Source organism: Columba livia, chromosome 16 (genome assembly GCF_036013475.1).
Source record: "Columba livia isolate bColLiv1 breed racing homer chromosome 16, bColLiv1.pat.W.v2, whole genome shotgun sequence".
Lineage (NCBI taxonomy): Eukaryota > Metazoa > Chordata > Aves > Columbiformes > Columbidae > Columba > Columba livia.
The window spans coordinates 453,859-480,245 of NC_088617.1; the positions used below are offsets into that span (position 1 = coordinate 453,859).

Consider the following 26,387-nt stretch of genomic DNA (forward strand, 5'->3'; position numbering starts at 1 on the left):
GAGGGAAAAGATACATTCATGTTTGACTTGAAACCAGCTCACAGTATAGAACTGAAGTCAGAGCTGGAAACGTCATTCTCCAGAGGATCAGCAGGATATTCCAGCTCAGTAATTCACCCTCATAGAGCAAGCGTGCCACAAGGAGCAACACGGACAGAGGCAGCGGATTTGGGCTAAATGGAAGGAGTCTTACATCCTTTCCAGCACAGCTCCTTGGTTTCCTTTGGCACTAACAGCTACCATGATATAGCCACGGTGCTGAGTCTTCCACAACATTTTCAAGTCTAATGGGCTCAAACCATCTAATAGATATAATTTGACAGATTGTGCTAAGATAATATTTCTTTACAGAGAGCAAAAGATCTAAGGAAACTAATTTACGTTGAAGATAAATAATTCAGAAACCTGATATCCAGTTTTGAAAAGTCACCTCGATGTCTTGGAGGTGAATATCATAACACTTTGGTTCCTAATCATGCAAATCACTTCTGAAAAATAGGTCTGACTCTTAAATCACTCAGCTATTATTTTTCAGTGGCCTTCAGCTGTCCATCAGCTGCGGAGGCTCTGACCTGCGCATGGGATGGGGATGCTGCTTTGACCTGTGCACGGGATGGGGATGCTGCTCTGAGCTGTGCACGGGATGGGGATGCTGCTCTGACCTGTGCACGGGATGGGGATGCTGCTCTGACCTGTGCACGGGATGGGGATGCTGCTCTGAGCTGTGCACGGGATGGGGATGCTGCTCTGAGCTGTGCACGGGATGGGGATGCTGCTCTGAGCTGTGCACGGGATGGGGATGCTGCTCTGAGCTGTGCACGGGATGGGGATGCTGCTCTGACCTGTGCACGGGATGGGGATGCTGCTCTGAGCTGTGCACGGGATGGGGATGCTGCTCTGAGCTGTGCACGGGATGGGGATGCTGCTCTGAGCTGTGCACGGTGCTCAACGGTGCTCCTCACCGCATGAGACCTTGTACAACATCCTGCAGATTCTGTCACTGCTTCTCTTTACCTTTGACTCTTTAGGGCACCAATTAATCCCTACCAAGCAATTATACAGAGGTATCAACTTCAGTTAAGTTTGTAAGTATTTATGTAATAAAAACCAGCAACCAGGAACTATTGTGGAGAGCAAACTCTACAGCAGGAAACTAATCTTTTCTCTCCTGACGTGTATCCAGATCCTAAAATCTGGTCCCGTATTTTTCAGGTTCATTCCCCCTTTACTAAAAATTTACCAATGGCCTTTCTCCTCCTTCTTACAACATAATATCAAATCACTTTAACACATCAAATGCTCAGACAGTGAAATGGAAAAATAATTATTTGAATGCAGTCAGCCACTGTATCTTCTTAGTCTAATATTAATGGGAGGAAATGGAAGACTGTCACTGAATTTTAATGAACTCATTGATTAATTACTGTAAAGCCCTGTGAAAGTGCTAAGAATGATTATTATTTTTATTCCCAAGAAATTTTTTATAATGGCAGAGACAGAGCCAAGTCATTGCGGGAGGCCTATGTTCAAAACATGACTGGTGCCAAGTGCCATTTATTAATTCTTCGCATAACTCAAGTACGGACTTACCGTCAGAGTGAGACACCGACGCAGTACCACCCAAGGAGCAGCCTTTCCCTTGCGAACAGGTAACAGGGCTGTGCCACCGGGCACCGCTCACCAGAACCGAACCAGAACCAGCTGGCCAGAGCGCGTGGCGCGTTTGCGCTTCCCGAGCGTGTTCAGCCCTAACGTCAATTGAGAGAACGCTCCCAGAAGATTCACTGGAGCAAAAATGTCCTTCTGCCAGGCCAAATCTGGCCCACCATCCTGAATTCTGTTGAATTTAATAAGATAAACATGTCTTTTCATTTCCTGACTGCAGATAAGGCTGACAAAATGTTCTGAAATCAGTCAACGATTTTCAGACCTAATCGTTCAGCCAGCCAGGGAAATGGGAAAGAATCTTTTCTCATTAAGTAATGTCTAAGAGAGAGCTTAGATCTGTGTTCCAGTGAAAAACCTCGGTGCTCGCTGCTGCAGGACCCAGGCGTGCAACGTGTACTGTGCGCCCCAGAGGCTGTCTCACGGAAAGAGATGTGTCTGTTCACAGAGAACTGAACCTTTTCCTGCACATGGTCACACAGGAACCTTGACAGAGAAACTCCCTGACATTCAGAAGTGTTTGGAACAGGATCTCTCTGTTTCTTCTCTATTCTAATGATGTCCTGCTCCAAGTCAAAGCACTAGCGTCCACTGTTTTAAGTTGGTGATGATTCAGATGTTGCTTACACTGACTTTTCTAAAGATTAATTCATTAATTGACTTGGTTTGTTACCTACATTGTCCTTCTTGCCCAGTTTCCCACAATTGCGACAGCACACCTGAAACAGGCGTGAAACCTGTGCTATGTATTTTCTGACACCCTTCCCACGGTAACTTTGTTCCTAGGGAGGATCTTTGCTTCTCCGGAGCACATCCGATCTCAGTTGGTACTTGTTCTAAACACCTTTCTGGGAACGGACTGCCCACAGACCCCCCCAGCTGGCAGCTCGGCCCCAAAGCCCCGCAGGAGCAGCCTCCTCTCTGGTATTCCTACTTTGATGAACACATCTCTTTTATGAAAAAATGCTAATTACTGATTCCACAGCATCCTTCTTGTCTGTTCTACACACTTCAGATACTGCAGGGTATGTTCTACATGTGCTACACCTTTGGTTCAAGCATGCACATCTTTTTAATTTCCTGGAGTACAAGGAAGCGAAACCTACAGGAACAACCGAGGCTCTGGTGTTCTCCACAGCTTCAGTCCGTTATGAGAAAGAATTACAATATTATACACATTAGCCTCTGTAGTAACAGGTCTAAAGAAGCTTTCAGATGGAGCAGCCTTGGTCTTACCCGTCCGGTATCCCGTGTTGTTGAGGTACACCGCAAACGTACGGATTTCGTGCTGCGCCTGCCAGGATGGAGAAGAACAGTTCTCGTTGTTCGTGTAGGTGTTGTGGTTGTGGACGTACTTCCCCGTGAGAATGGAGGAGCGGGAAGGGCAGCACATGGGCGTTGTGACGAAGGCATTGATGAAGTGAGCGCCTCCATGTTCCATGATCCGCCTTGTTTTATTCATCACTTGCATAGAACCTGGAAGAAGAACATCACCTCAGAGTTATTTTCTTGTTTCAATCACGAGAGCTAACTAAGACTACAGGTAGCAAGGGCACTGTAATCTCATAGCGAACCCAAAGATCATCCTCTCCCCTCGAGCAAAGCTCTCCCATTGTTTTAAGAAGGAGCAAATACTGAAGTCCTGACTTAAGATTTGACTCAAACCTGCTGAGATAGTTTATAATGCTTTTTTAATTTCTCTCTAAGCTCAAGATTTACCACTGTAACTATCTGCACCATCTGTGCAGCCTTTCTGGAGCCGCAAGTGCTGTTCCAGTAGCTGAAGGCAAGAACCGGCACGAATTAGGCTGAAACAATGTGAATTAGGCTGAGACAATGCGGCCCGAGGGTGAAATTCACTTTCTGCAGCATCCCTGACCAACGTTTGCACGCTCCTTAAGCATTATTTAATCCTCGGTTTCAGAAGATGCCCGATGTGCTGCCTTTTGTGCCAACCTTCTGCAAAAGGCAGGAGGTTGTAAGCACAGAACCACTGAGGCTGGAAGAGACGTCTCGAGATTCTTTAGCCCAAGCTCAAGCAGGGTCTGCTAGAGCTGTTCTCCAGACGGAATGTTCTTTTCCCTCATGTGAGGTATTAGCAGGTACTGATTTCTGGACCTTTCCCTGAACCAAAGTCCTCACAATAATTTCCATAACCAGCGTGCTGAGCTCTGTCTGGCCACCTGATCTATTTAGATAATACCTAAAACGCTCTAAATTTGCTTAGGCTTGGTTCTGCAGAATTAGATTTTTAGATCACTACTTAGCACAGATGACACCATGTAGTTTATAACCATCATCTAAAACCAAACAAGCAAGTTTACCTAGCAGGGAACTGGACTAGTTGGGGTAACAAGACTAAAAGTCTTTTTGCCAACAACTGCTAAAAGCCACACTGCTGTCTGATGGCCTTTCTGCTTCCTGGTTAAGGCAAGGCTTTGCACAAAGACTGGATCTTTACCTTAGACATCCACCTAGCTAAATCTGGGTCCATATGAGAGTTCTTCCCACACGCAGAAACACCAAGGACCAGAAGAAAAGAGACACCTAGGTTCCCACATCTATTGGTGCCTGAAAGGTAAAACTGCACCAGAGTGATTTAGGAATAACTTCCATTTTCCAAAGAACTTGGACCAATACCTGTCATCAGCACGACCTTGCGAAGGAGAGCAGACCTAAACCTCCCTGCCTGCTGTGAGCAGGGAAAGGCAGCAGCCAGCACGGGGATGAAGGGTCGTGCTGCAGCGGGTTGGGGTAACTCACCCCGGGCCGAGCTGGATTAATGGGTCAGCTTTAATCAATGCATCCTGCAACCATCTGGCACGAACTGTTGTTTCTGTCAATAACGGGGTTAGGTTTCTCCTAAGCTCTTTAGGTAGGAATTTCATTATGAAATTGCAACAGTAAGTTGATTTGATACAGGGCACATTGATATAGCCAGGAGTCAAAACCCAGAGGGAAAATGGCCATAAGCCTCATACAAAACCTGACCCTCGAGCACCATGAAGGAAGGTTAATTGCTACTCTAGGTCATTTCACCTAAAAATTCCCGTGGTATTAGTTTTCTTGAGATCACTCTGTTGGAACGAATAACTAAAACATCGGTTTGTGCGTTTCTCAGGTCAGAGCGCGTCTCCCTCACATCGACAGGAACCACGGCAGGTTACTGAGCTCAGAACTTGCTGAACTCCACTCATCAAAAGGAAGTTTCTGAAGAACACAAGACGGTTTGTTTCCATAGCTGTGGGATCAGTGTTAGTGCTCCAAGGCACTAACACCACAGCTAACAATTATAACAGTCAATTATACATTATGTGAGCCTGAAAACCGTGAACGCTTCCTCTGTGTTGTCTCACGAGCCAGCCCAAGCATAAACAGACAGACCGAGAGAATGCTTTGTCATCCCAATATTAAAATACATTTAACAACCCCTTTAAATGACGGAGGCATCTGTGCATAAATAACAGTACATGTTAAGACTCCCCTTGGGGACAGTAACATCCTTTAATAAAACTGCTGTAATGACAAGACCCTATATATCAACAGTCTTTAATACAAAAACATATGATCTAATCTGCTTCCCAAGCCTGAGAACTAATACAGAGTGACAGACCAGTGGAAGGTAAAAATCCAGCAGACTCTTCTGTACAGTCTTATATAGGCCAGCTTTAAATATTTTAAACAGCATTAAACCAGCCAACCAAAACTGATTTTCTTCAGCTCGTGCCCCTCACAAACAGAGAATCGTGGGAAAAAGCCGAAACGGAGCTTTCTGCGGCGAAGGCGAGTCCCGCGTCCAGGGCGGCCGGAGCCCCGCCAGGCACCGTCGAGCTGGAGCCCTTCCGCGGTTTCACCAGCCGTGTTCCAAGGGAAGTCGCGCTTTGAAGAGCCGAGATTTAACTCGGAAAACGTTCTGCTACCTGTCCAAAACCACTGATAATAAAAATGATTTAGGAAAATGTGACATTTCTAAGCTATTTAAGAAAAAATTGGCCCACTGTGAAAATATGGAAGTTCTATCAATTTGATACATTCAAGCTGCTCGCTCCAAGTGAAACAAAACCGAGGTTGAAATTTCACTTGAAATGTGTGTGGTACCCATAATTTTGCCCAGTGTGTCTTCACAGTTCGCTTCAGAGATAAGGCTGATATTCTGACTGATATTAATGGAGACAATATACCAACTGTTTGTGAAATAACACTGCCTGTCTCAGTAGCTGTGTTCCGCTGCCAGAACTCACCAGCTACGTGGGTTTTAGGGAGCTCCAGCTGTTGAAGAACTAGCATTCAGTCCTTACGCACTCAGTCTACTTTGAAGCCCAATTCAAGCAGTGTTATCCACATGCAGGTAATGTAACTGAACCCCAGAATGCTCATTAACTGGCCCCTAATGCCTTCTATTTTTATCCTAGTTGAACCTCATTAGACACCCTTTTGACATCTTCATTCCCTCTTTTTTCCTCCTCATATTTAATTTTAACCAAGCTCTAAGGCCGTAATCTCTGCATGTGATAACTACGAAAAATTAACTTCTTTGTCACTTTTGTCATTTTTCAGAGGAGGATATAGGAACATACAAACCACCCCTCGCCCAGATTTGCTAACCTGGCTGAAATATATTCTAAATAACCAGATCTTTCTCCAACTACAAGAGAAGGAAATAAGCAGATTTGTTAAACCACAGCAATATGGCAGGCAAGCCTAATTAAACTGGAGATGCTGAGCCCATCACACAGGGGACATCAGCTCTACACTAACTTGGACGTACGTGGGTCTGATGGGGAAAGAAAAGCCTTTGTTTCTAATTAATTCTTTCTCCTTGTCAGTATATTCCTGTTCTGCACATTCTGCTCGTCAGTAAAACTCCTTTGATCAGAAGACAGTCAGCCGAGTGTGCATGTTTCGGTTGTTTCAGTAGTTCTTCTCCCATCTGTATCCATTACAACCTACACTCGTCCTCCTTTGACCGGGAGATTCTGCATCCTTTTCATCAGCCTTTTCCTTTTCTGATACGAGGCTGAGGTTTGGTTTCCCCAATAAAACTCATTATTGAGAGCAGTGCAAATTAAAAATTAAAAAAAAAAAAAGTTTTACTGCTTTCCTGAAAGGACGACGACCTTACATTCTTCTTCTGGTAAACTCCACCTGCTGTTGGTACATTGTCAAATGGATCTTAAATCAAATAAAGTCTGTTAACAACACCTCAGACTGCTCTGTCCTCCCTTTTGCCTCACAAGTAGCCACAAGAAAACCCAATGAAAGCTACAACACCCATCGGTTAAGGACATTCTCAGAAACAGCTGAAGTCTTAGTTGTGCACAGCGTTCTCTGCAATATTTTCATAGCTTCCAAGCTTTCCTCAGCTTTTATTTGTAATTTGCATCTTGTTTTCATCTCTCCTAAACGCATTCACCACGATCCCCACAACCGGCAATGCTGATTGACTTGGACAGCTCGCCAGACAACAGACAAGGATAAAAATGGATTCAAACAAGCATCGGGTCTCCCGGAGCCATTAGTGGCAAATGACAAATATCCAATCTCAGCTTCACCAAATGGGTTCTCCTTGGTTGGATCCTAATTCGTGTGGACACGTGCCCATTATGTCTGAAACTGGAAAGCATCAAGACTACCAGAAAAGAGAAATATCCTGCCCAAAGGACTTAGCCAATCGCATCAGGAACAAGAAGGCCAGCATAAAATAGAAGATGATAAATATTTCAGGACCACCTGCTGAGCCTGCAAGATAACGTACTCAGGTTCTCTTGGCTGTATGTTACTGAAACAGCTTCATTTGTGATTCAAATAACCATTTAAAAAGTATCAACAGCAACACCTGACCCTACCGGTTTGAATTGCGTTTGTATCTGGTGGGGTCCTGACCAGCAGGTTCTCCCACCACCGTCCAAACGCGACCCCCTGAGGCGGCAGACGCGGTGCCGCGGACCCACGGGAAGCGCCCGCGAGAGCACCGCGCAGCTGTGGCTGAGCCGCCGGCCAGACGAGGACGCGTGTGAACAGCACAGGTTCACTGATGCTGCCGTTGTGGCCTGTTCCTTCTGCGAGGTCTGTTTTCTGATTTTCCCATCCATACCAGAAATGTGATGCCGTGGCTGTCAAAACCCCACCAGACCACACATACATACACAAGCTCTCGTGTTCCACATGATCCAGGCTTTATGCTCACTTAAAAGCATATTTCTAATGCAAATTTATTAATGTAAACTGGCTTGTGTTAATCACTGCTCCTAACTACTGACAACATTCGGTGAATATAAGCTTGTTCAGGTAACAGAACAAAACCCAAACCCTGTCAGTTAACTCATTATTCCAAATCATTAGGCAAAGCATGTGTTTCTTCTTCATCTCCTTTCTTCAACAATTAACATGGCATTGAATAACACCAAAGAACTTCTGCATTTTCATCAGTAATTAACCACACGTCTAAACGGACAATACCAAGAACAGTATGACTGCATTAGGTAACTTTTATGTAATTAAAATTTAAATTCTATATGTAATGAATGTCTGCAATTAAACAAAACAGCGGGTAATTACATGGCGCAACAACCCGTCGTAATTTTAAACTGACTGCTTTGGCACGTAGCTCCGCGGTTACAGTCGGAACCGCCAGCAGCAGGGTTTGGGCGTGCGGACAAAGGCAGGGATCTCGGCTTTCCACACGAATGGGAACTTCGACCCTGAGACAAACCCCAGCCGCGCGCGAATCGCAGGCGCACGGAGAGTGCCTTCTACACAAACTTGGGTTTAAACTTTTGCTACTTGCTCTCCCTATAACTTTTCACACTGAAAAAAGATCATTCTTTCAAATGCAAGAATCTAACTTCAGGAAAAGCAGTGCCATGCTCACCAACTAAAACTCTTTATGTCTTACCAAGTTCTACATCCTGATCGTCAGTAAGAACAAGGATGATGTTTGGGCGGATGTTTCTGCGGTCTCTTTGATACCTTCCCTTCAGCCGCTGATTTAACAGGAAAGCTGAACTTCCATCCAAGAGCGATAAAACAGCCATCATGAATAATCCAAGGGCAATACTGTGCTGTGCCATATTTAGTGTTCTCTCCGAACAAGGTCGGGTAATGGCTTCTATTTCTTTGTTGTTTGCAGTTCTCCTATAAGGGAGAAGGAAACAAGTATTTATTTATACTTGACCCCAAGGAACAGCAAAGTTCCCTCCAAGGAAGGAAAAAGCGACATGATCTGAAATAACCTAAGAAAACACAAACAGGAAAACAACCACACGCACGCAAAACCCCCATAACAGAGCATCTGAATGTTTTCCTGGTGCCAGCTCGGAGCAGAAACTTCAACATTCAGTTCCTAAGCTGTTCCCAGTGCAGGTAACCAAGCCTCCCTCTGTTCCCACCTTCGGCAGCAAGGTCAGCATCTAGCAGGGCATCAAACTCTCACGTTTGCTTTGATACACATAAAAGTGATCTCCCTTAAGGTTCTGGGGTGGTTTGAGATTACTTTTTTGTCTACTGCACCAAGACGCAGGTGCTGAAGGAAGAAAACCACACGTTTATCCACATTTTTAAAAAGGACTGTGGTAAAACTGACCCAGTTAACAACACGTTTGCAAACTCAGAGATGATCCTCAGGCAGCAAACCTGTTACACGCTGATTACCTTACAAATGCCACTGGAGAGCAGAGCTGCCCAGCTCTCGCTATTATGCCACCGTTTGAGGTCTCCTGCAGCTCTGATGCTGGTGTGATAGCCCCTCAGCATTCGTTGGTTTCCAAGGTTTTTTAAATATCATTATTATTACCAAGCACATTTGCAGGCCCGCTGCTGCAGATGGCTGGGAATGGACGCGGCCCAATGTTCTGCACTGTCTGTGACTCCTCTCCATCACAAATAGACGGCCCGACACGGACCCGCTTGTGAACAGAGCGGGTCTAACGGGCCCCGCTCCCGCTAACGAGCCAATGCTAAATTCTTAGCAATTCCTACAAGGAGATTCAAAACAAAACAAAGGAATAAGCGTTCTGATGAATTCTGAAATCAGAGTTCTGCTCGGTGATCTTCTGGTATAAAGGGATTTTCTCTAGCTTCCAGAAGTCAAAATAACAGTATGAAACGGTATTGAAAATACCAAACACTAATTATTTCATCAGATGCAGTGATCAATGAGTCAGTTTTTGATGAATTCCCTACTTTCCTGGACTGGTGCCAACGATCACTTGTAATGCAGTGAAAAGTCAATTAAAAATGACACAAGGGAGACGATCTGCTTTTTGTAAAGAGCAGAAAAGCGCGAGCAGAAAGACGCCAGCACAGTGTGTTTTACCCAGAGAAATACATTGGCTGCTCTGCCCCTGAAGCCGCCTGGGAAACAGTTTTCCCTGCAGTAGATGATTTCACAGCCGCGTTTTACTCCATCTCTGTCAGTGCCTGTTCCTTGAGATAAACTCTGATTGAGAAAGTTCTCGTGCAATAGCAAAACCACTGGTCTGAAAAATTATACTCGGCTTCTATGCTTATTTAAGAAATGCATATTGAATTTTCATATAAGCCAACAGATACGCAGCTATAGCATGATGCAATATTTATTAAGGCTGCTTTCCAAAAAACGTTCAGTAACAGGGTTTAAGGAAATGAAAAATCCTTCTTCCTCACTGGCCTCTCCAGTGACTTGCACAGGCAGTGAAATCAGCTCTTCTCATAGAAACTGAAAAGTGATTTTAAATACCCCAGCACCTGTTCCAGTGGGCGGGAAAAGAGCAAAGTCCAGCTTTCTAATACCTCTGCTGCTGCTCAGAGATCCGCTGGGCGACGGCAGGAGGGACAGCGGCGAGCCCTGGCACTTCTCATGCCTTGCTCTCAGAGCTCCGTCTGCAGCAGGGGGACTGCGAAGGATCGCGGCACGTTCGCCAGAGCAGCCAAAAGCAGCTTGAGAGGCAGATCTGGATCTGTTTCAAAAGGGAGGAAACAAACATTAGTTGAGCAGATCACCAGGGTTTCGGGGGAGAGGCTACAGAAACGGCTCCTGCTCTTCAAAAACGGCTCCATGTGTCCTTCTGCTAGAACAAACTCTCAAAACCCACCCAACAACAACAAAACACACAAAAAACCACACCTGACCACACAGACGTTTGCATTGCACACACACATCTTCCTGAAGGTCTAAAAGTTAATGTGTTTTGGGTTGGTTTTTTCCTGCTCTCTGCTAGCCAGTTGTTCTCAGAATAATAGAATGACAGCATTACTGCCTCTCCCTGCAGCCCGAGCCTGCGGCAGGCCGTCCGCTCTTGTTACGTTTGCTCACAACTACATGCACTGTGTCGTACACGTATCAGCGCTCCTTGCGGTTCTCTCCCCTCTGGAACCGCAGGGCAGTGACCCCCCGGCGTCTCCCCCCGGCCCGTCTGCTCCTCGCCGCCTGTTGCCCCACACCCGCCCCACTGTATCTGAAAATAGAACTTGTCCCCAACTCTGAGAGCTGCTTATCTATCTATAAAATACTTAACACGTTTGGGAACAGATATAAACCGCTATTCCACAGCTACTTTATCCACGCTTGTGGTTAAAAGAATCTGTTATCTCTGCGAGGACACTGTGGGTGGAAGAGAAAATTTCATGTCAAGAACAACAGGCATCTTCTTCCAAACCTGTTATCTCTTCCTCTACCCCCTCCTCAATGAAGACTTTTCAACTATTACGATGTGTTATGTTCCTATTATTATCAGGGTAAGCACTGCTGGGAAACAACTCAAAGTATGTAATTAAGTACAAAACTCATACCAATAAGTAGGTAAGAAAATTAAAGCAATTTTAGAAAATAACCTATTTCTTGAAGTATGTATTCATAAAAGACAGGCATGCAACAACTAACAGCATATACACAGTAAAATCTAAAAGCCAGCTTTAAGTAGTTCTCAGAATAGCAGCAGAGGAGTCTCTCGCATGGATTGCCAGTGGTCAAATATAGATTGATTTTTTTTAACCCCTAGTCTGCAGTGAACCTCCTGGAAGAAACATGACATGAAGTCTCTATTAACAGTTCTCTCCCCATTTCTGTCAGCAAGTTTAATCTGCGACTCAGATAAAGCCAGGAGAGTTCCACAGAGTGCCCATCCGCCTCCACTTCTAACACAGCAGCCCCTCCAACAACGCACTTCGACGGGAGGGTACAGATGGCCCGCTGCTCTGTGCCTCTGCAGCCCATCCTCCAGCATTAAAGACGCTTCATCTGCGGTGGCTCCCGTGAGAATGAGGCGTGCCGCTGATTTCTCCCAGATCACACACACGAACCTGATAAGCCTGGTCACTCCTGTGTTACATTATAAAAGTACTATCAGAAATCTATGAAACGCTCTTCGGTGGGGGCACCTAGCTGAGCTTTATTAAGTCTATGAAACCTCCTAGCAGGCTGCTTTGCAGAAAGTCTGGTCCCCTTATTGTCTATGGTTTACGGCCGAGTTTAACAAATCTCTGACTGCCTTCATAGCGCGAATTAGATACAGCTGCTGCTTTTTGTTCTTAACTCCTGCTAGCATGGGGAATGAGAATAGAGCCAAATTCAATTCTCCTGTGTGGCAACACAGAACATTACACTAAGTCGCATTACGAATGTGGAAGACGGAAAGCCAGACTCCAGTACATTTATTCTATTTATAACAGAATGGAGCCAAGTTCTGTTCCTAAGTAGCATTTACACCAAGGAAAGACTTCTTTTAAATATTGCCCTGAGTAATTAACGTCAGTTCTACTGCAGCACAAGCAGGATGCACAGGGATGACCAGCATCAGTTCTACTCCAGATGGTACTTTTAACGTGCTATCGATCGGTATTGCTTGGCACAGATGCACAGTCTGTGTGCACAACCAGCAGCTGACAGCGGCCTGTACACACCGCGCTCCCGGCCTTGCTAATCCAGTCCTGGCACTGCTGTCCCACGCACCGCCCAGTGCAAATTCACTGAACTCAAATAGTTAAGTTACTGCAACATAATCAGGAGTAGTATCTGACTCTTCCTATAATGGAAAAGGTACAAACATGTAACAAGTTTATTCTTTATCAAATACGTAAGCTAATCCTGGTTTGAGCTTATTTCTAGAAAGCTGTTCCTAGTTATTTTACATAAGCTGTTGGTGGGTTTTTTAAATAAGCATACTGCAAACCACAACACAGACAATGGGTCCAGCGAGCTCAGCCTGCCCCGCAGCCACCGCGGAGCACGCGCCCCACGCAGGAGCCGCACACGGAGGGGAAGCGGCCAGCGCGCAGCAGCGCACACCTGCTCTGAGCACCCCGGAGACAGCGCCAGGTGCACTGTGCGCACTCAGGTGTGCCATTTGCCCAGTGCTTACAGTCACCCAGACACACGGTGCTGGATCCATTCCCTAGCAACCAACCCAATTAAAACCACTTTGCCAGCTAAATGGATTCAGCGGTGCTGCTGTTCTGTTAACTCTTGGGTCACTCCTATTCATCCGGGTTTGGTTATAATAAAGCCTTTTCCAGTAAAGCTACCCACCATCATCTGAAACCATTATCTTTTGCTTTTAAGAGAAACACATTTTTAAATGTGAACTGGGAAAAATCTTGTTTACAATCAAACAAGGTTTTCAGGGGAAAGCTGGTATCAACATTACTGCTGCAATCTAGCAACACGCTGTGTTTCCTTATAGTGCTATACTTTCTGATTTTGTCTCTCCAGGCAGTCAAAGATTTAAAAGAAAGTACAAAACCAAGCCCACAGTGCTAAATGTGCCTCTTGAAGATGGCCGTGGTGCTAATTACCTACACAAGACATGGCTGAAGCTGTTTCGGGTTTGACTGCTTGTTGGTTTTGTTTGGTTGGTTGGTTGTGGTTTGTTGTTGTTTGGTTGGTTGTGGTCAGGAACTGAGCTTGCAGTCTCAGCAGAGCACTGAATTACTATTCAGATGCATTCTTCCAGCTCGCTCTCCTTATGCTGGTGAACTCTATACCAACCTCAATATTTATCACAGGGAAGCCTACTTGCCTGACAGAATCTCTTCCTATTCTGAAACTTTATTCTAAATAAAATTCAATTATAAATAACCATTTTGCCTATAACTTAATATTTTTTTAAGTGTTTTAAACAGCATAATACACTCTCCATGAACCCACACTATTCTTTCTATTCACTGCTTGCATGTTATTATTAGAGCTACCCAGTAATACAAACAAAATTAGTTACTCCTCTGACAGGTTAAATTGCTATTTGGATCCCTCAAATCCACAATAATACACAGGCTTCTCTGCAATGATAACCCAATAACTTGAAAGAGAATTATTTCATGGTTATATTTATCTTCACATATTTATAAACAATAAAGGTACACAGTCTTTAAGATGATTATATTAATTTGTATTAAGTACAGTAATACCCACAGACTTTTGCTTCTGAAAACACCAGAAGAGAATGAATGCAAGTGCTTTGAAATAGAAAAAGTAGGCAAGAGCAGTTCACCATTGCACAAACACACTCTAGCAAGTAAACAGAATTTTCTGTAGCCGCATACAAAAAAAAAAATCATGCCATGCACATATATGTGTGTGTGTATATATATATATATATATATATGCAAACACATACAGACATTCAGATGCACTTATTACCCGGATGCGCACGGTAATTTGCTGAATGAGAAGCCAAGTGCCAGGGCATCAGCTGCCTGTGCAAACTCCGTTCCGCACAGCACAGCCCGGCGCCGCTGCCGCTCGGCACCCGCGGGGAAACACCCGCGGAGAAACACCCGCGGGGGGCGCAACTCCCGCGCACGGCCCCTCCCGCACCCGCTCCTCACCGCGCAAGAGAGCGCGACACGGTGCGGCCCCGCCAGGGCTAAGGGCTCCCGGGCTGGCACCGAGCGCCGGCCGTGCCGTGCCGGGGCACGCACAGCCCCAAGGCCGGGGGGCCGAAGGGCCGCGGCGCGCCGGGGGACTCCCACCGCAGCCGGCGGGGCCGGCCAGGGGCCGCAGCCATCCCGACGGCAGCACCGCACCGCCCCGCCTCTCCGCGGCCTCTGCCGCTCCGGTACCCGGCGGCTCCCAGCCTCCCAGCCCCAAGCCCCCATTCTCGTAACGCCTCACTCAGCTTCCCGCCCCGCCCGTCACCTATGCCGCAGGAGCGCGGGCAGAGCCGCTCGGTGCCGGCTGCATTCGACCCTCCGCCCGGGCTCCGCGCTGTGCAGCCCGGCTCGGCCTCCGGGAGCAGGGCGGGCTCCAGCCGCCCCTTCAGCGCTCCCTGAGCGGGCAGCGCCGCACACTCACCGCGGAGCCAGCGCTCAGCCGCGCCGCGCCACGGCCGCTGCTCCCGCTGCCCGCCCGCGGAGCGCGGAGCCCGGCGGGGCGGAGAACCGCATCCTGCGGCCGTGGCGCCGGGCAGCGGCCGAAGCCCGTTTCCACCAAGCGTTCAGAGGAAGCGCTCGGGCGGGTGCTGCCCCCCCTCTTCTTCCTCCTCTCCCTTCTCCTCCTTTTGCCGTTTAAAAAGTTCATTTACCTCGAAGATCCTCCTCCCAGGATTGACGCAATGCCCGGCGGCGCGCACAGAGGAAACCTGTTCCACCAGCCCCCGGCGGGTTCAAAGTCCAGCGGCAGCCCCGCGGGCACAGCAGCCCGGCGGGGAAGGACCGGCGCTGCGCGGCCGCTGGCTCCACAGAGCCGTTATGAGCAAAGGGAACGGTCCGGCGAGGGGTGGGGAGACTGAATTAATTGCCCTTCCTATTTTACGCTCTTCTTGTCTCCGATGGCTGGCGGCTGCCGGGCTCAGCCAGGCCCCGCGCTGCGGACCTTGGGGATTCCAAAGGGGCCGGGGTCTGCCAGACCTGCACCCACACACCTCTGGGGGAGAGGGCTCTGGGAACACGAGACCCCCCTTCCCTTTGTGCAGGAGAAACTGAAGGACCCCATAGTCACTGGTAACTAAGAAACGCTTCACGAAGCTCTTGGAGGTAGGGACGGTATTGACAGGCAGGGCTGTCTGCACTAATTGGAGCAAGTTACTTTCTACTTCTGGAACTTAGTGTTTGGATAGATATCCAAATATGCAATATCTTCAGTGTATTCTTTAAGGACCTCTTAAATATATATCTTTGAAAGATACTGATACATTAATTTTAATAATAATAATAATAATAATAATAATAACTTGCTTTTTATTTTCAATCTGTACCTTTAAAATATGCATTAGAAAACAAATCAGAGAATAAAAATTACTTTATGCCACTATTTCTATCATAAGGTGATGCTACAGTGAAAATGGATATCCTGTCCATTTTCAACCACATTTTCCTGTGCAAGAACAACAATCAATGGAAGAGGAGGAGTAAGAAACAGATTAGAAGAAGATGCTATTATTTCCCTCCCCGAGTCAGAACACACACTTATACAGCTGCAGAACTAGCAAGGGAATATGATGGTTCCTCAAAATGCCACAGGAAAATGATGGCCTGTAGTTTAAAGTTAGAAAAGCCAGAGCAGAAGAGACTCACAGGAAGAGCTACAGAGTTCTAGAAGTAAGTATTTTGAAAAGCAGTGCAAGATAGATTTCTATATCTATGCAAATCCTTCTGTTTCATCTAGGACTTATTTGGGCTTTTGCTTTAAAACAAGCATTGCCTCCAGTGACCTCATTCAGACTACTGGAGAAGGCTAACCACACCTTGAACTGTTTTGCATTGTTGGCTACATGTAGATTTGACCCTAAAAACTCCCAAATGGCACAACTCCTCCAAATACAGGTATATCACTACCAAGGTACCAAGTGTGCTCCTGTGTGGACTGGAACAAACAATACAAGTGAAACACTTCATGTCAGTACAACTGCGTCCACACTAGGGGCTGCAACAGCATAACTGTATTGGGATAAATAAACCGCTCCCTAGCAGGGACTTCCACTCACACAGAAGCTATGTGTACAACAGGAGCTACGTCTTGCTAACATTTTGATAAAATTGTTATATTGCTTTCTGAGATAACATTTGACCTTTTGCTAGTGACTTTCATCTCACAATCAAACAATTTACAGACAATTAACTTTTACAGCACAGCCGTGAGCTGCAGCCTGATTGCTCACATTTCGGACATGAATTAGTGTCGGATAGGGCAGCTGAGTCACCGCAGAGCTGCAGCAACGAGGCCGGGACAGAACCGGAGCAGCGTTCCTGCGTCCCGGCCGCAGCCCACGGTGTGCAGCTCACCCACCACCTCCAGACACTGCGGGGACTGCAAAGTCACCGCCAGACCCAAGCAAAATACAGTTCGCTATACAGTGATCGACACTTTACATTGGAGAAGGAAATAGACAAGCTCCCTGTTTACAATGTCGTTTTTCTAGAGCACTAAATAGGATTTTCCATTACAACAAACACATGACCTAATGCAAAGTTACATGGCGAGTTTTCATTAAGACAAACTACGAGCAACAAAGATACTAAAACTAATATTAGCGGCATTAGTGCAGCAATCTAGATTTGATGTAACATCACTGGAAAATCTGTCGCAATAGATCACTCATTCCAACAAAGGGCTATATTCGCCCCACAGTGAGTGCATGTAATTTCCATTAATGTTAACAGCAGTTACGCAAGTGCATTAAGAGGATAATATACCCCCTGGTCTGAGACAACCCTGCAAAGTGAAAGGTGCTTCCTCTTGAACAGAATGGGGTTTCCATCTCACGCATTTCAAAAGAACTTGTTCTGGCACTGTTACAAAACAGGACAGATAACAACTATTATGTACAGTTGATGAATAGATTCCAGAGTTAAAGCAGTTTAGTGATTTCAGCTAGTTTTCCTATTGCCAAAATTTCGAGGGATATAGACATATCTAAAGCACTGTGGTTTATTTGAAGTCTAGGGCAGCAAAATCACGTGGAATTACCAGTAGAACAAGAAGATCTGAAAGCCTACTGGTGCAATGGGGAAGGAACTCCTTTATTCACCATCTGGAAACGGATACAATTGGTATATATGGATCGTCCCAACTGATGAGGAGTTCAAAGGGAAACAGAGACGTAAGATTGTTCCCTTGCACTCCCACACCAGAGCTTTCTCACCAGGTATCACCAGTACATTTCACATATTTCTCACAGCATGCCATTTAACAGCTCAGAGTTATTGTGCCGTACCTCAAATAACAAATGCTGCCTGTTATCTAAATGATTTGTCTAAACAAATCCCAGGATATACCTACTGAATTAGTAGAAAACAGACATGCAGGCATTTCTTTAAATGTCATCGCACAACCCTCAAAACAACTGATCTGCATTTTCCCTGCACACCTGACTTCCAAGTGCTGCGGCACAGGACCGTACACTGAACGACGCGCGTGGGACTGTCAACCACAGCGTGGGTGTGCGGGGAACGGGGAGCCGCTCCGCTCCCCTTGGCAGCTGTGACTCCACACCACCGCCCCCTCACCAGTCCTGAGGCAGGAGCTGAAGCTCCAGGGCTCACACCTCGAGTTTACAAGCGCTTGTGGGGACATGTCCCCCACTGTGCAGCATGAGAGTAGCACAGCACGTCAGCAATACAGAGAAACAACTTCTGGGAAACAAGACAGCCAGAGAGACTGCAAAGTCATTAAAAAACTGCCCCAAAAATAGAAGACAGGCAAGATGCTGCAGCGAGGCATGTCTCTTCCACTATTGCAAACTCTGGTGTGCTTCAGAGCTCCAACAGCGCTCGCTTCTCACGTCACACAACGCTGAAAGGAAGGGCTGGCTTGCACTCACAGACACTTCAGTCCACGCCTTCCAACTCTTCCTCAGACTTGCTAATCTTTATAGTAACTCACCACATGGAAACCTCTCAACCCATTAGTCAGTTTGATGTCTCCTCTCTGCTTTTGTATTTTTTGATGTATACGCACATGCTCTGAAACATCTTTCAAGGCCTAGAAATAAATCCAAGAATAGGACGGGAGCCTGATCTCTCTTGTTTTCCTCAGTGTAATTTCTTACAGCAATTGGTCCAGAGTTACACTAAAAACACTGGTCGGTGCCCTTATGGCAGTATAGAATTTAATTTTTCAGTTCTTAAAACAACCGCATTTCAGTTGCATAAAATGTGTAAACAGTGCTTCAAACAAGGAATCAGAATCCTGCTAGGAAAACATAAACAGCACAACAGGCTCCACTCGACCCCTCGGAGTGCACGCGTTCCGTACCGCAGACTCCAGCTCAGGGGGGCAGTCGCTCTACTCTTATCTTTTAAAGTCAAGATGCACTTTCTGTAAACACACAATCACATTATGGGGGAAATTGCTCCTATGCTTTAAGGTGCTATGAAAATGGAAACGGGCAACACAGCCAAGACAAACAAAGGAGAAGGGAAAAATTCACCTTGCGCAGTTGATGAAAATGCCAAGCAAAGAAATGCACTATACTCTTCAGTGTGAAACTAAAGATTAAGCATAGTATATATGAATTTAGTTACAACTGTAAGCGTACGATGTGTCAAGACACTATAATTCTAGTTTAAGACTAATCAAATTAATTCCCATCGTAACACAACAGTGGAAGCAGTGAAGATGGTGGGGAAGTTGTAACAGTAAGAAAGGTACCACCCCAGCGCTCTGATGAAGTGACAGCTTAGCTGTGTGGACAGCAAACGCAAAGCAAACCTTTCCTGGAAAGCCAAACAGGAATTCGTAAGAAAACACTATTAGAATGATATTGAAGTTCACACACAAAACTAATATCTGTGCTCTGAGCATCAATATTATTAATAAGGCACCAGATGCACCTGAATATCTATACAGAGGACACAAATGCAACACATCACTGCCGGTCACACCGCCCAAATAAAGAAGAAAAGAGATTGACAGTGAGAAAAGCAGCCCTCCTTTTCCCCATGTGTGAATTACCTTTATAACAGCTGCTCGTCAGCACGCAATGATTTAATAATTTATTCAGATTTTTTCCCATCCTGACCTGACTTTCCCTTGCAGACCTTCACCACATTTTAGCGCGGTGCTCAGGCCGCCTGTTCTTACACCTGGGCGTTGAAATACCCAGCAGTGGAGCAACAGGACGACAAACACCTGAACGCACAGTTTAACTGACAGCCCCTGACCCAGCGACGTCCAGAACGTGCCCTGCAACCCTGTTTCTTCTTCTCAGCTTTGAGTTTGGCCTTTTCATACACCTGTATAAACAGATCTGATTTCTGATCACCTTTGGAAAGTTTCGGGCTGATTACAGAGTTGCCTAAAGCACTAAAACCAATCCTCAGCCACTGTCTGTGTTCAGAGTCATGGGCAATTAGATAAAAGGTCCCAATCGTGTCATCTGGCTGGCACCCTGCTCTTCTACCTCATTACCTTGGTTTCAACCTTTCATTTTATTTCTGTCACATAAATGTCTATTTCAGGGCACTGATACCTGTGTTTTCTTCGTGTCTACAGCATATTACAAGATCCAGCTGAGCCCCTTTGCTGTTCAATACCGTCACTTTGAGTTATTATTTGTAATCATGATTTCTCTTTTCAGTTGAGAAAAATACTTAGCTCTATGTAATTTTCTCTAGATTCACAACAGCATCCTCTCTATTTACTGCTTATTAAACCAACCCTACCTCATCGCCATTGTAGGAACATTGCTGGCTGCAGTTATATTTAGCAAGGAACAAACTGAGCCCCATTGATCCATCTAAACATAATTTCTTAATTTTTATTATTATTTTGAAATATCACAGCTGCTTAGAATACTTTTTTTTTTTCCTGATTTCATTCATTCCTTGAAAATTATGTCTGACGCCGAATTCAGAGAGAATTTGATTATTAACTATAGTAGAAGCACAGTCTGTATTTTTATCACTGCGAAGCTTCGGCGTTCCCAGTGAGCAGCACGTTACAGGTCAGGTACCACCCACGGCCAGTCTCATCTACAACCTGCAATGGAGTGAACTGATTGTTCAGCAGTGGTTGGCGCCCCCAGGAAACGGGCTGGAAAACTGACGGAGCTTTCCGCAGGCCCTGGAGCTGCAGCTGAACGCTCCCGATGTCCGGCAGTGCTCTTACTGGTGCTCCAGTTAGCTCCACGTCACCCGTACGACGGGTCACTCTCACCGTCGATGACAGTAAGAATTCCTGAGAAACACGCCAGTCCCGAAAGATAACAGAAGCCAACTACCTCCCCTGCCAATGGGAGCGTCTGACATGAGAACAACCCTGCGTGTTTCCTCGGAACTGAGGGACTCTGTCAAGACAAGGCCGGATGCTCCGAGCTGGAGGAGGTTCTCACCGTACACTGAAGAGCTGCTATGCAAACTCCAGATACAGAGCAACTTGTTCAAATGAGATTTCAAACTTAAAATCTGTTTTTGCAGATTGGGCTCATATGTTTTTCTGAAAAAAGAAAAAAGCGGTATCCGCACAAAGCTCCTGGAGGCACCTATCCAGCCATCACAGACTTGGAGCAACGGAAGCGCTAAAGCAAAACCAGAAAGTGCGAATGATGGTAAAGTGCCAATCAGCATTTACAGCTCAGTATCGTAATGGGTTGAATTTTGTTTACTAGCAAAGAAATAGGTCAAGACAAACTTCAGGCTTAATAATTTCCAGTTGAAGGGATTTTTAAAAAGGCCAAAATCTTTAGTGAAGTGCAATATTCCATCCAAGGTTCCTGGCTGTACAAGAACGTCATTCGAGCATTTCCTACCACCAGCAGACTTCGGGCTTGTGTATTTTTAAATGCACACGAGGTCACAGACCAGTGTTTGTTCTGACGTGCTCCTCCATCCCCCACCAACGCGCACTTCTGGCTGTGAACTATCAGGCTGTTTTCATGATTTATTTATTTGAAGTTATCTGGTAGTAGCTAGAAAGTCAATAGGTGCATGTTAAAATGATTTTTCTTAATTATTTAAGGCTTCAGAAGATTAAAAAAACCTTAACATGAATTGAGAATTCACTAAATAATGCTCAAAGACTAAGAACATCTACAGCCTTTTTAAAAATAAATAAGGGACCTGGCAAGCTAACTTTGCGAATAACCATGAGAATAACTAAGATTGCTAGGAACAGTCTGCTGCTCCAGATTCAACCTGTTGCATATTGAGGAGAAAACATTGGCATTTGTACACCGACACTAACAGATAAGCAACGATGAAGATGCACGGCCACCCTCTTCCAGCCTGTGGAGTTGAGATAACGTCCACTGTGTGACGAACGGGCGCCGTGTCGGTGAAAAGTGCTGTCACCATGGGGGATTTCTGAAACGGGGTCTGTTCCAAGGTGTCCTTAGGGCAGCTGAGCTCAGCACTTCAGATGGCATCTGAGCACCAGCAGCTCCCAAAGCAGCTCCCGAGAGACAAAGAGGCGTGACGACGCAGTTGACATGCAGCAAATGCATCCAGCTGGGATGTAGTAAAACCTTTTGCTACAAGAGCCTCATTCCGTGTACTCCTTATGAGTCAACTTCAGTTCATTATATAATGAGACTCCTCTAGTAAGATGAGATAAATTGTTATAGAGTAAATAAAATGTTGTGGTCTAGGAGGACAGAACAGCATCAACTGATCAAATGCTCGTTCTGCTCTACAGAGAAGTACATTAATACAACCCTTTGTCAATCAGAAGTTCCAGAAGCTTTATGCCAGCTGAGCTGATCGATGTTTAAAGAATGAGAAATCTCTTATCTAACAAATTTTCGGTTAGAACGTTCTCCTGTGCATAGCAACACCTTTCAGATAAAACGGGAGTTCAGACAGTTCAGAATGATGCCAGAACAGATCCAGCAGCAACTCCTCACACAAACAACACCAGCACAAATCTCGACTTGCTTTTGAAATCATTGCACATCTCAAGCGTTTTCCAAGAACGTCAGTCGGAGACTTGGAGGAAGGAAATTTGTTTCATACTTCGCAAGAAGTTTCCAGGATGTCCTGTATGCAAACTGCTGAGTGATTTTAATATCCTGCCTGCAGCAATTTTGAGACTGTGAGTCATTTTGAGAGGAGAGAGATGAACAGGATATGACTGGCATGGTTACCACGTTGTTTAGCGATTTCATGAAGCCAGTCCTTCCAAATAGGCCGTAAGGGTTCTAACATGATACAGAAACCATCTCCCAGTACAGACAAAGAACTTGCCTCGAGGAGAGAAAACACTGCTATCAAGCAACTTTTGCTGAAGACAAAAGACATGATGTACTTTATGTGCATGCGGAAAGAACCAAATTCAACTTTCGCAGGTAATGATAATCACAAAGTTTGATATAGCTTATCTACTATTAAACAATTCAGCTCACAACACCTGAAAAGAACCGTGTGTTTGCCCAAGGGACGGCAATGCCCACGTTTCTAAGTCGCAGATCTCCAATTGTTCGTAACAGAGAAGGCAGCCTGTGGTCTTGGGCTAAAATCACAGAAGAACCAGCAGCACAGAGCAGGAGAAGAGAGTTGGAAGCTTAAAGTCCTCTGACTTGCTCTCTTCCTCGATGTCTCAACCATGAACTGCTGACCCTCAGTCAGTGCCCACGTGAGAAACGAGTTTGTACAGAATCACTAGGTGACCTCAGGGAAAAGAAAAGCCATCTTTTTCCTGTTTTTCAAACTTGGAAAGTAAAACATTTTTATAAAAGCTTTTTTAAAACTCTAAGTTTTCATTCAGCTCTTGTGAGATCCTCAAATTGCATTTGAATAAGAAGCTTTTTTCCTTTTCTAATGCTTAAGGAGAAGGCTGTAGATACCGAGGAGCTCCTCAGGAGGCACAGCGGACGGGCCCGGGCCCCTCCAGACCGGGAACACGCTACTCACCCCACCCCAAGAAACCAGAGCCGCTTTAAAACATGAGAATTGTTTTGCTATTTATATGTCTAATCCCCTGATGATTCAGCTGCACAGGGAACGAAGAGTTCATATGGCTTGTATTTGGCCACAGATTGCCCGAAGCAGTCTTTATACAATACTTGTATACAGAGCAAGCCCATTGAGAGGACAGACAGACACATTCCTTTTGCCTGGTCAGACTCTAAGCCCTCAGCGTGAGGACGTGCAGAGTGCGAGCCAGATGTTCTGTCAGATCCCAAGACCGGGTTTCACAAGCAGTCAGCATTTGTGACAAGAGAGATCTATGGCAGAGCCTCATGCAGAACACTGAAGGAGCTGCTGGGAAAGAAAAGCCACACAGACTTTCCTCACGAGAGGGAGACAGAATCCACTGTCCAATTTTCAGGTCACTAGCTCGGCAGGACGGGTCTGTCTTTGCAGGGCCCAACATCACAAGACTTATCTTTGCTTGAGGGAAGTCTTTCTGTGAGGATCTTCACGTGGCGCTGCAGCGCTCAGGACCTGAGGAATTCCACGTGTCCAACCGTATTTTCACAGTGCTCACAGCTCTGACTCGGCTCCGCGCTTTCCCACCTCATGCTGGGCAGTGAGACACAGGGGACGCGCCGACGAGCAGGAGCAAGAGCGCTCTAGTCACTCTTCGCTTCAGAGGAAAAGTGGTAGAAGCTCATATAAGAAGTCCCTACTCCCTAAAATGAAGAGAGGTAAAAGACAAGGTAGTTGAGAGAAGTCCAGCTGGCAATTCACTCCACTGCTGAAGGCAGAAATTCGATGGCCTGAGCCGCTGCAGGAGCCACAGTCCCGGCATCTCTAGCGAGAACACCGGTCCACCTTCAAATCCCACACCCTCGAGGAAAGAGCAACGAGCTACACCACAACACCACACGCATGGTTTGTTTTCTGAAATCAAAAAATCTAAATTTGGTTTTAATATCTTTCTTAAATGATCTTCTATCAAAAGTCTCGCTGGTGCTGGTTCACTGGCTGAGAAAAGGTCAACCCAAGAATGTGTCTGCCAGAACATATTTCTCCCGGCTGTGTTCCAAACTGGCAGAAAGACAGGAGTAATTAAGATGGATCCAATACATCTAAGCTTTCCATATGGACAGTAAGTAAATTAATGTGTTTAGATCACTTCTTCCCTCAAACAGCTCCAAAATGAAGCAAAAGCCAGAAAAGACAAGAAAGAGAGAATCGGGCATAGCGTGAATGCCAACAAGAAACATATTGCACATAGTAAAACCTAATACAGGGCAGTTCCCATTCAAACAGAACCAGGAGTTTAACGATGCAACCTGAGTGATTGTATCAAACACAAATGAAGTGCCCGGGCACACAGGTAACACCGTGCTCTGCAGGAGTAGGAAGCAAATCGCTCACAGCCTTTGCACTGTCTGCCTGCCTCTGCTGGCAAATACAGCGTCTGACGGAGCTTTCGCCAACTCCTCCAGAAAGCTGCTCTTTGTTTCTCGGACCATAGCTCAGTCAAGAATGTTACAGAAAAAGGCTGGATTAACTACTTGACAGTAACTGGGAAACACCTCAGGATACTAGTTTTGTTCTTCCAAGGAAAAAGGATTAAAATTAAAATAGCTGATTTTAATGGGACTTAAAGGTCAATTCCAGACCCCACAGCAAATTAACTGGATGTGTAATAAAAAGAGGTTGCTTCCAAACTGCTGAGAAATGTCACTGGGCAAGCGATCTGGGGCTCCACGGTGGCCGCCCCGTACCCGCCTCCCGACCTCGCTGGGAGGGCACATTCAACATCAGAACCACCAGATGAAATTAAACGTACGGCGTGTCAAGTTCCACAGAGGAGACACAAATCCTCGGAAGAGATCTCAGTTGATGCCATGTATTTATGGAAGACATACATACGTATAAGACAAATGGATTCCATACGAGTACTTAGGGTGAGGAAAGTGCAAAAGAGTAACAGATCAGAGTAGGAATTTATTTGAAGAGCCAATAGGTCACGGGAAGCATGAGGAGCGAAGAGATCCCAAAGTTAAAGGATTTTTAATAGGAAAGAAAGAAGGAAGCATACACAAGATACGTCGTGGCGATAATGAAACCCAGAACAGCGACGATGTGCCCCATTAAAAGCCACAGGATTAATTTAAGTATCTAGAAGGTGAATGTGCGAGAAGTTGCTACTGAAAACTGAGATAATTATGAGATTTGAATTCAAAATAGCTGAAGTCACCCAAGACTTCTCGTACTAAAGACATAACAAGTCCTAGCGCCTCGTTTATTCAGAGCTGGAAAGCAAACACAGCAGCTTCACCACTGTTCTGTTTCTCCTACTGAACGAAGAGCCTTGGGAAGCCCTGAGCTGGCCAGCAGAGGGTTCAGCATCGCTGCGGCCACAGCCCAGCACCGGGACCTGCCCGTCCTGCAGCACCAACCCGCGTCCCGGCTGCGGGCAGGGGGCTCTGCACCGCCGGCCCGCACACAGCGCCAGCAGCACCGACCAGCCCCGGGTGCGGGCAGGGGGCTCTGCACCGCTGGCCCGCACACAGCGCCAGCAGCACCGACCAGCCCCGGGTGCAGGGACGGCTGGAGACACCTCAGACGTCACTCTCTGCCAGTTTAAAACTCTTAAAATAGGGGATTTCAAGCAAAACCCATAGCACTGTTTCCTGCGGGACCGGCTGTCCTGGAAGGCTTTCTCCTCTGACGCAGACCGCTCCTAACTCCACAGGCTACAGATACACACAGCCAAAAGATTCTTTTCTAATTATGTAATACCGACTGTAATTTCTGTATATTTTCCTCCTTTTTGGTGAACAAAGGTAAGGAAAACATGTGTCTCTGGCCAGTCTTCTCCTTCATCAATAGCCAAGGAAAGAATTAGCTTAGAAACATTAGGCATTGTTGAGGATCTATCACTAAATTGTTCCCATTGTCCCACAGAAGCTCTAACT

At 45.9% G+C, this 26,387-nt stretch overlaps 1 protein-coding gene across 10 annotated transcripts in view; it reads right to left on the reverse strand.

The window, feature by feature from the left end:
- SULF2 (sulfatase 2) overlaps positions 1–26,387 on the reverse strand; it is a 96,857-nt gene that overhangs the window by 40,862 nt on the left and 29,608 nt on the right. For 6 of the 10 annotated variants that reach the window (XM_065031731.1, XM_065031728.1, XM_065031733.1 and 3 more), the window contains 3 exons: positions 10,435–10,601; positions 8,561–8,799; positions 2,902–3,141 (listed from right to left, as the gene is read on the reverse strand). In XM_065031731.1, coding sequence (XP_064887803.1) covers positions 2,902–3,141; positions 8,561–8,735 — 415 coding nt within the window. In that variant the 5' untranslated portion in view covers positions 8,736–8,799; positions 10,435–10,601. Of the gene's footprint in view, positions 1–2,901; positions 3,142–8,560; positions 8,800–10,434; positions 10,602–14,776; positions 15,137–15,161; positions 15,375–26,387 lie in introns of those variants that run through there. The other 4 variants (XM_065031735.1, XM_065031730.1, XM_021287932.2 and 1 more) reach the window with 3 other exon arrangements.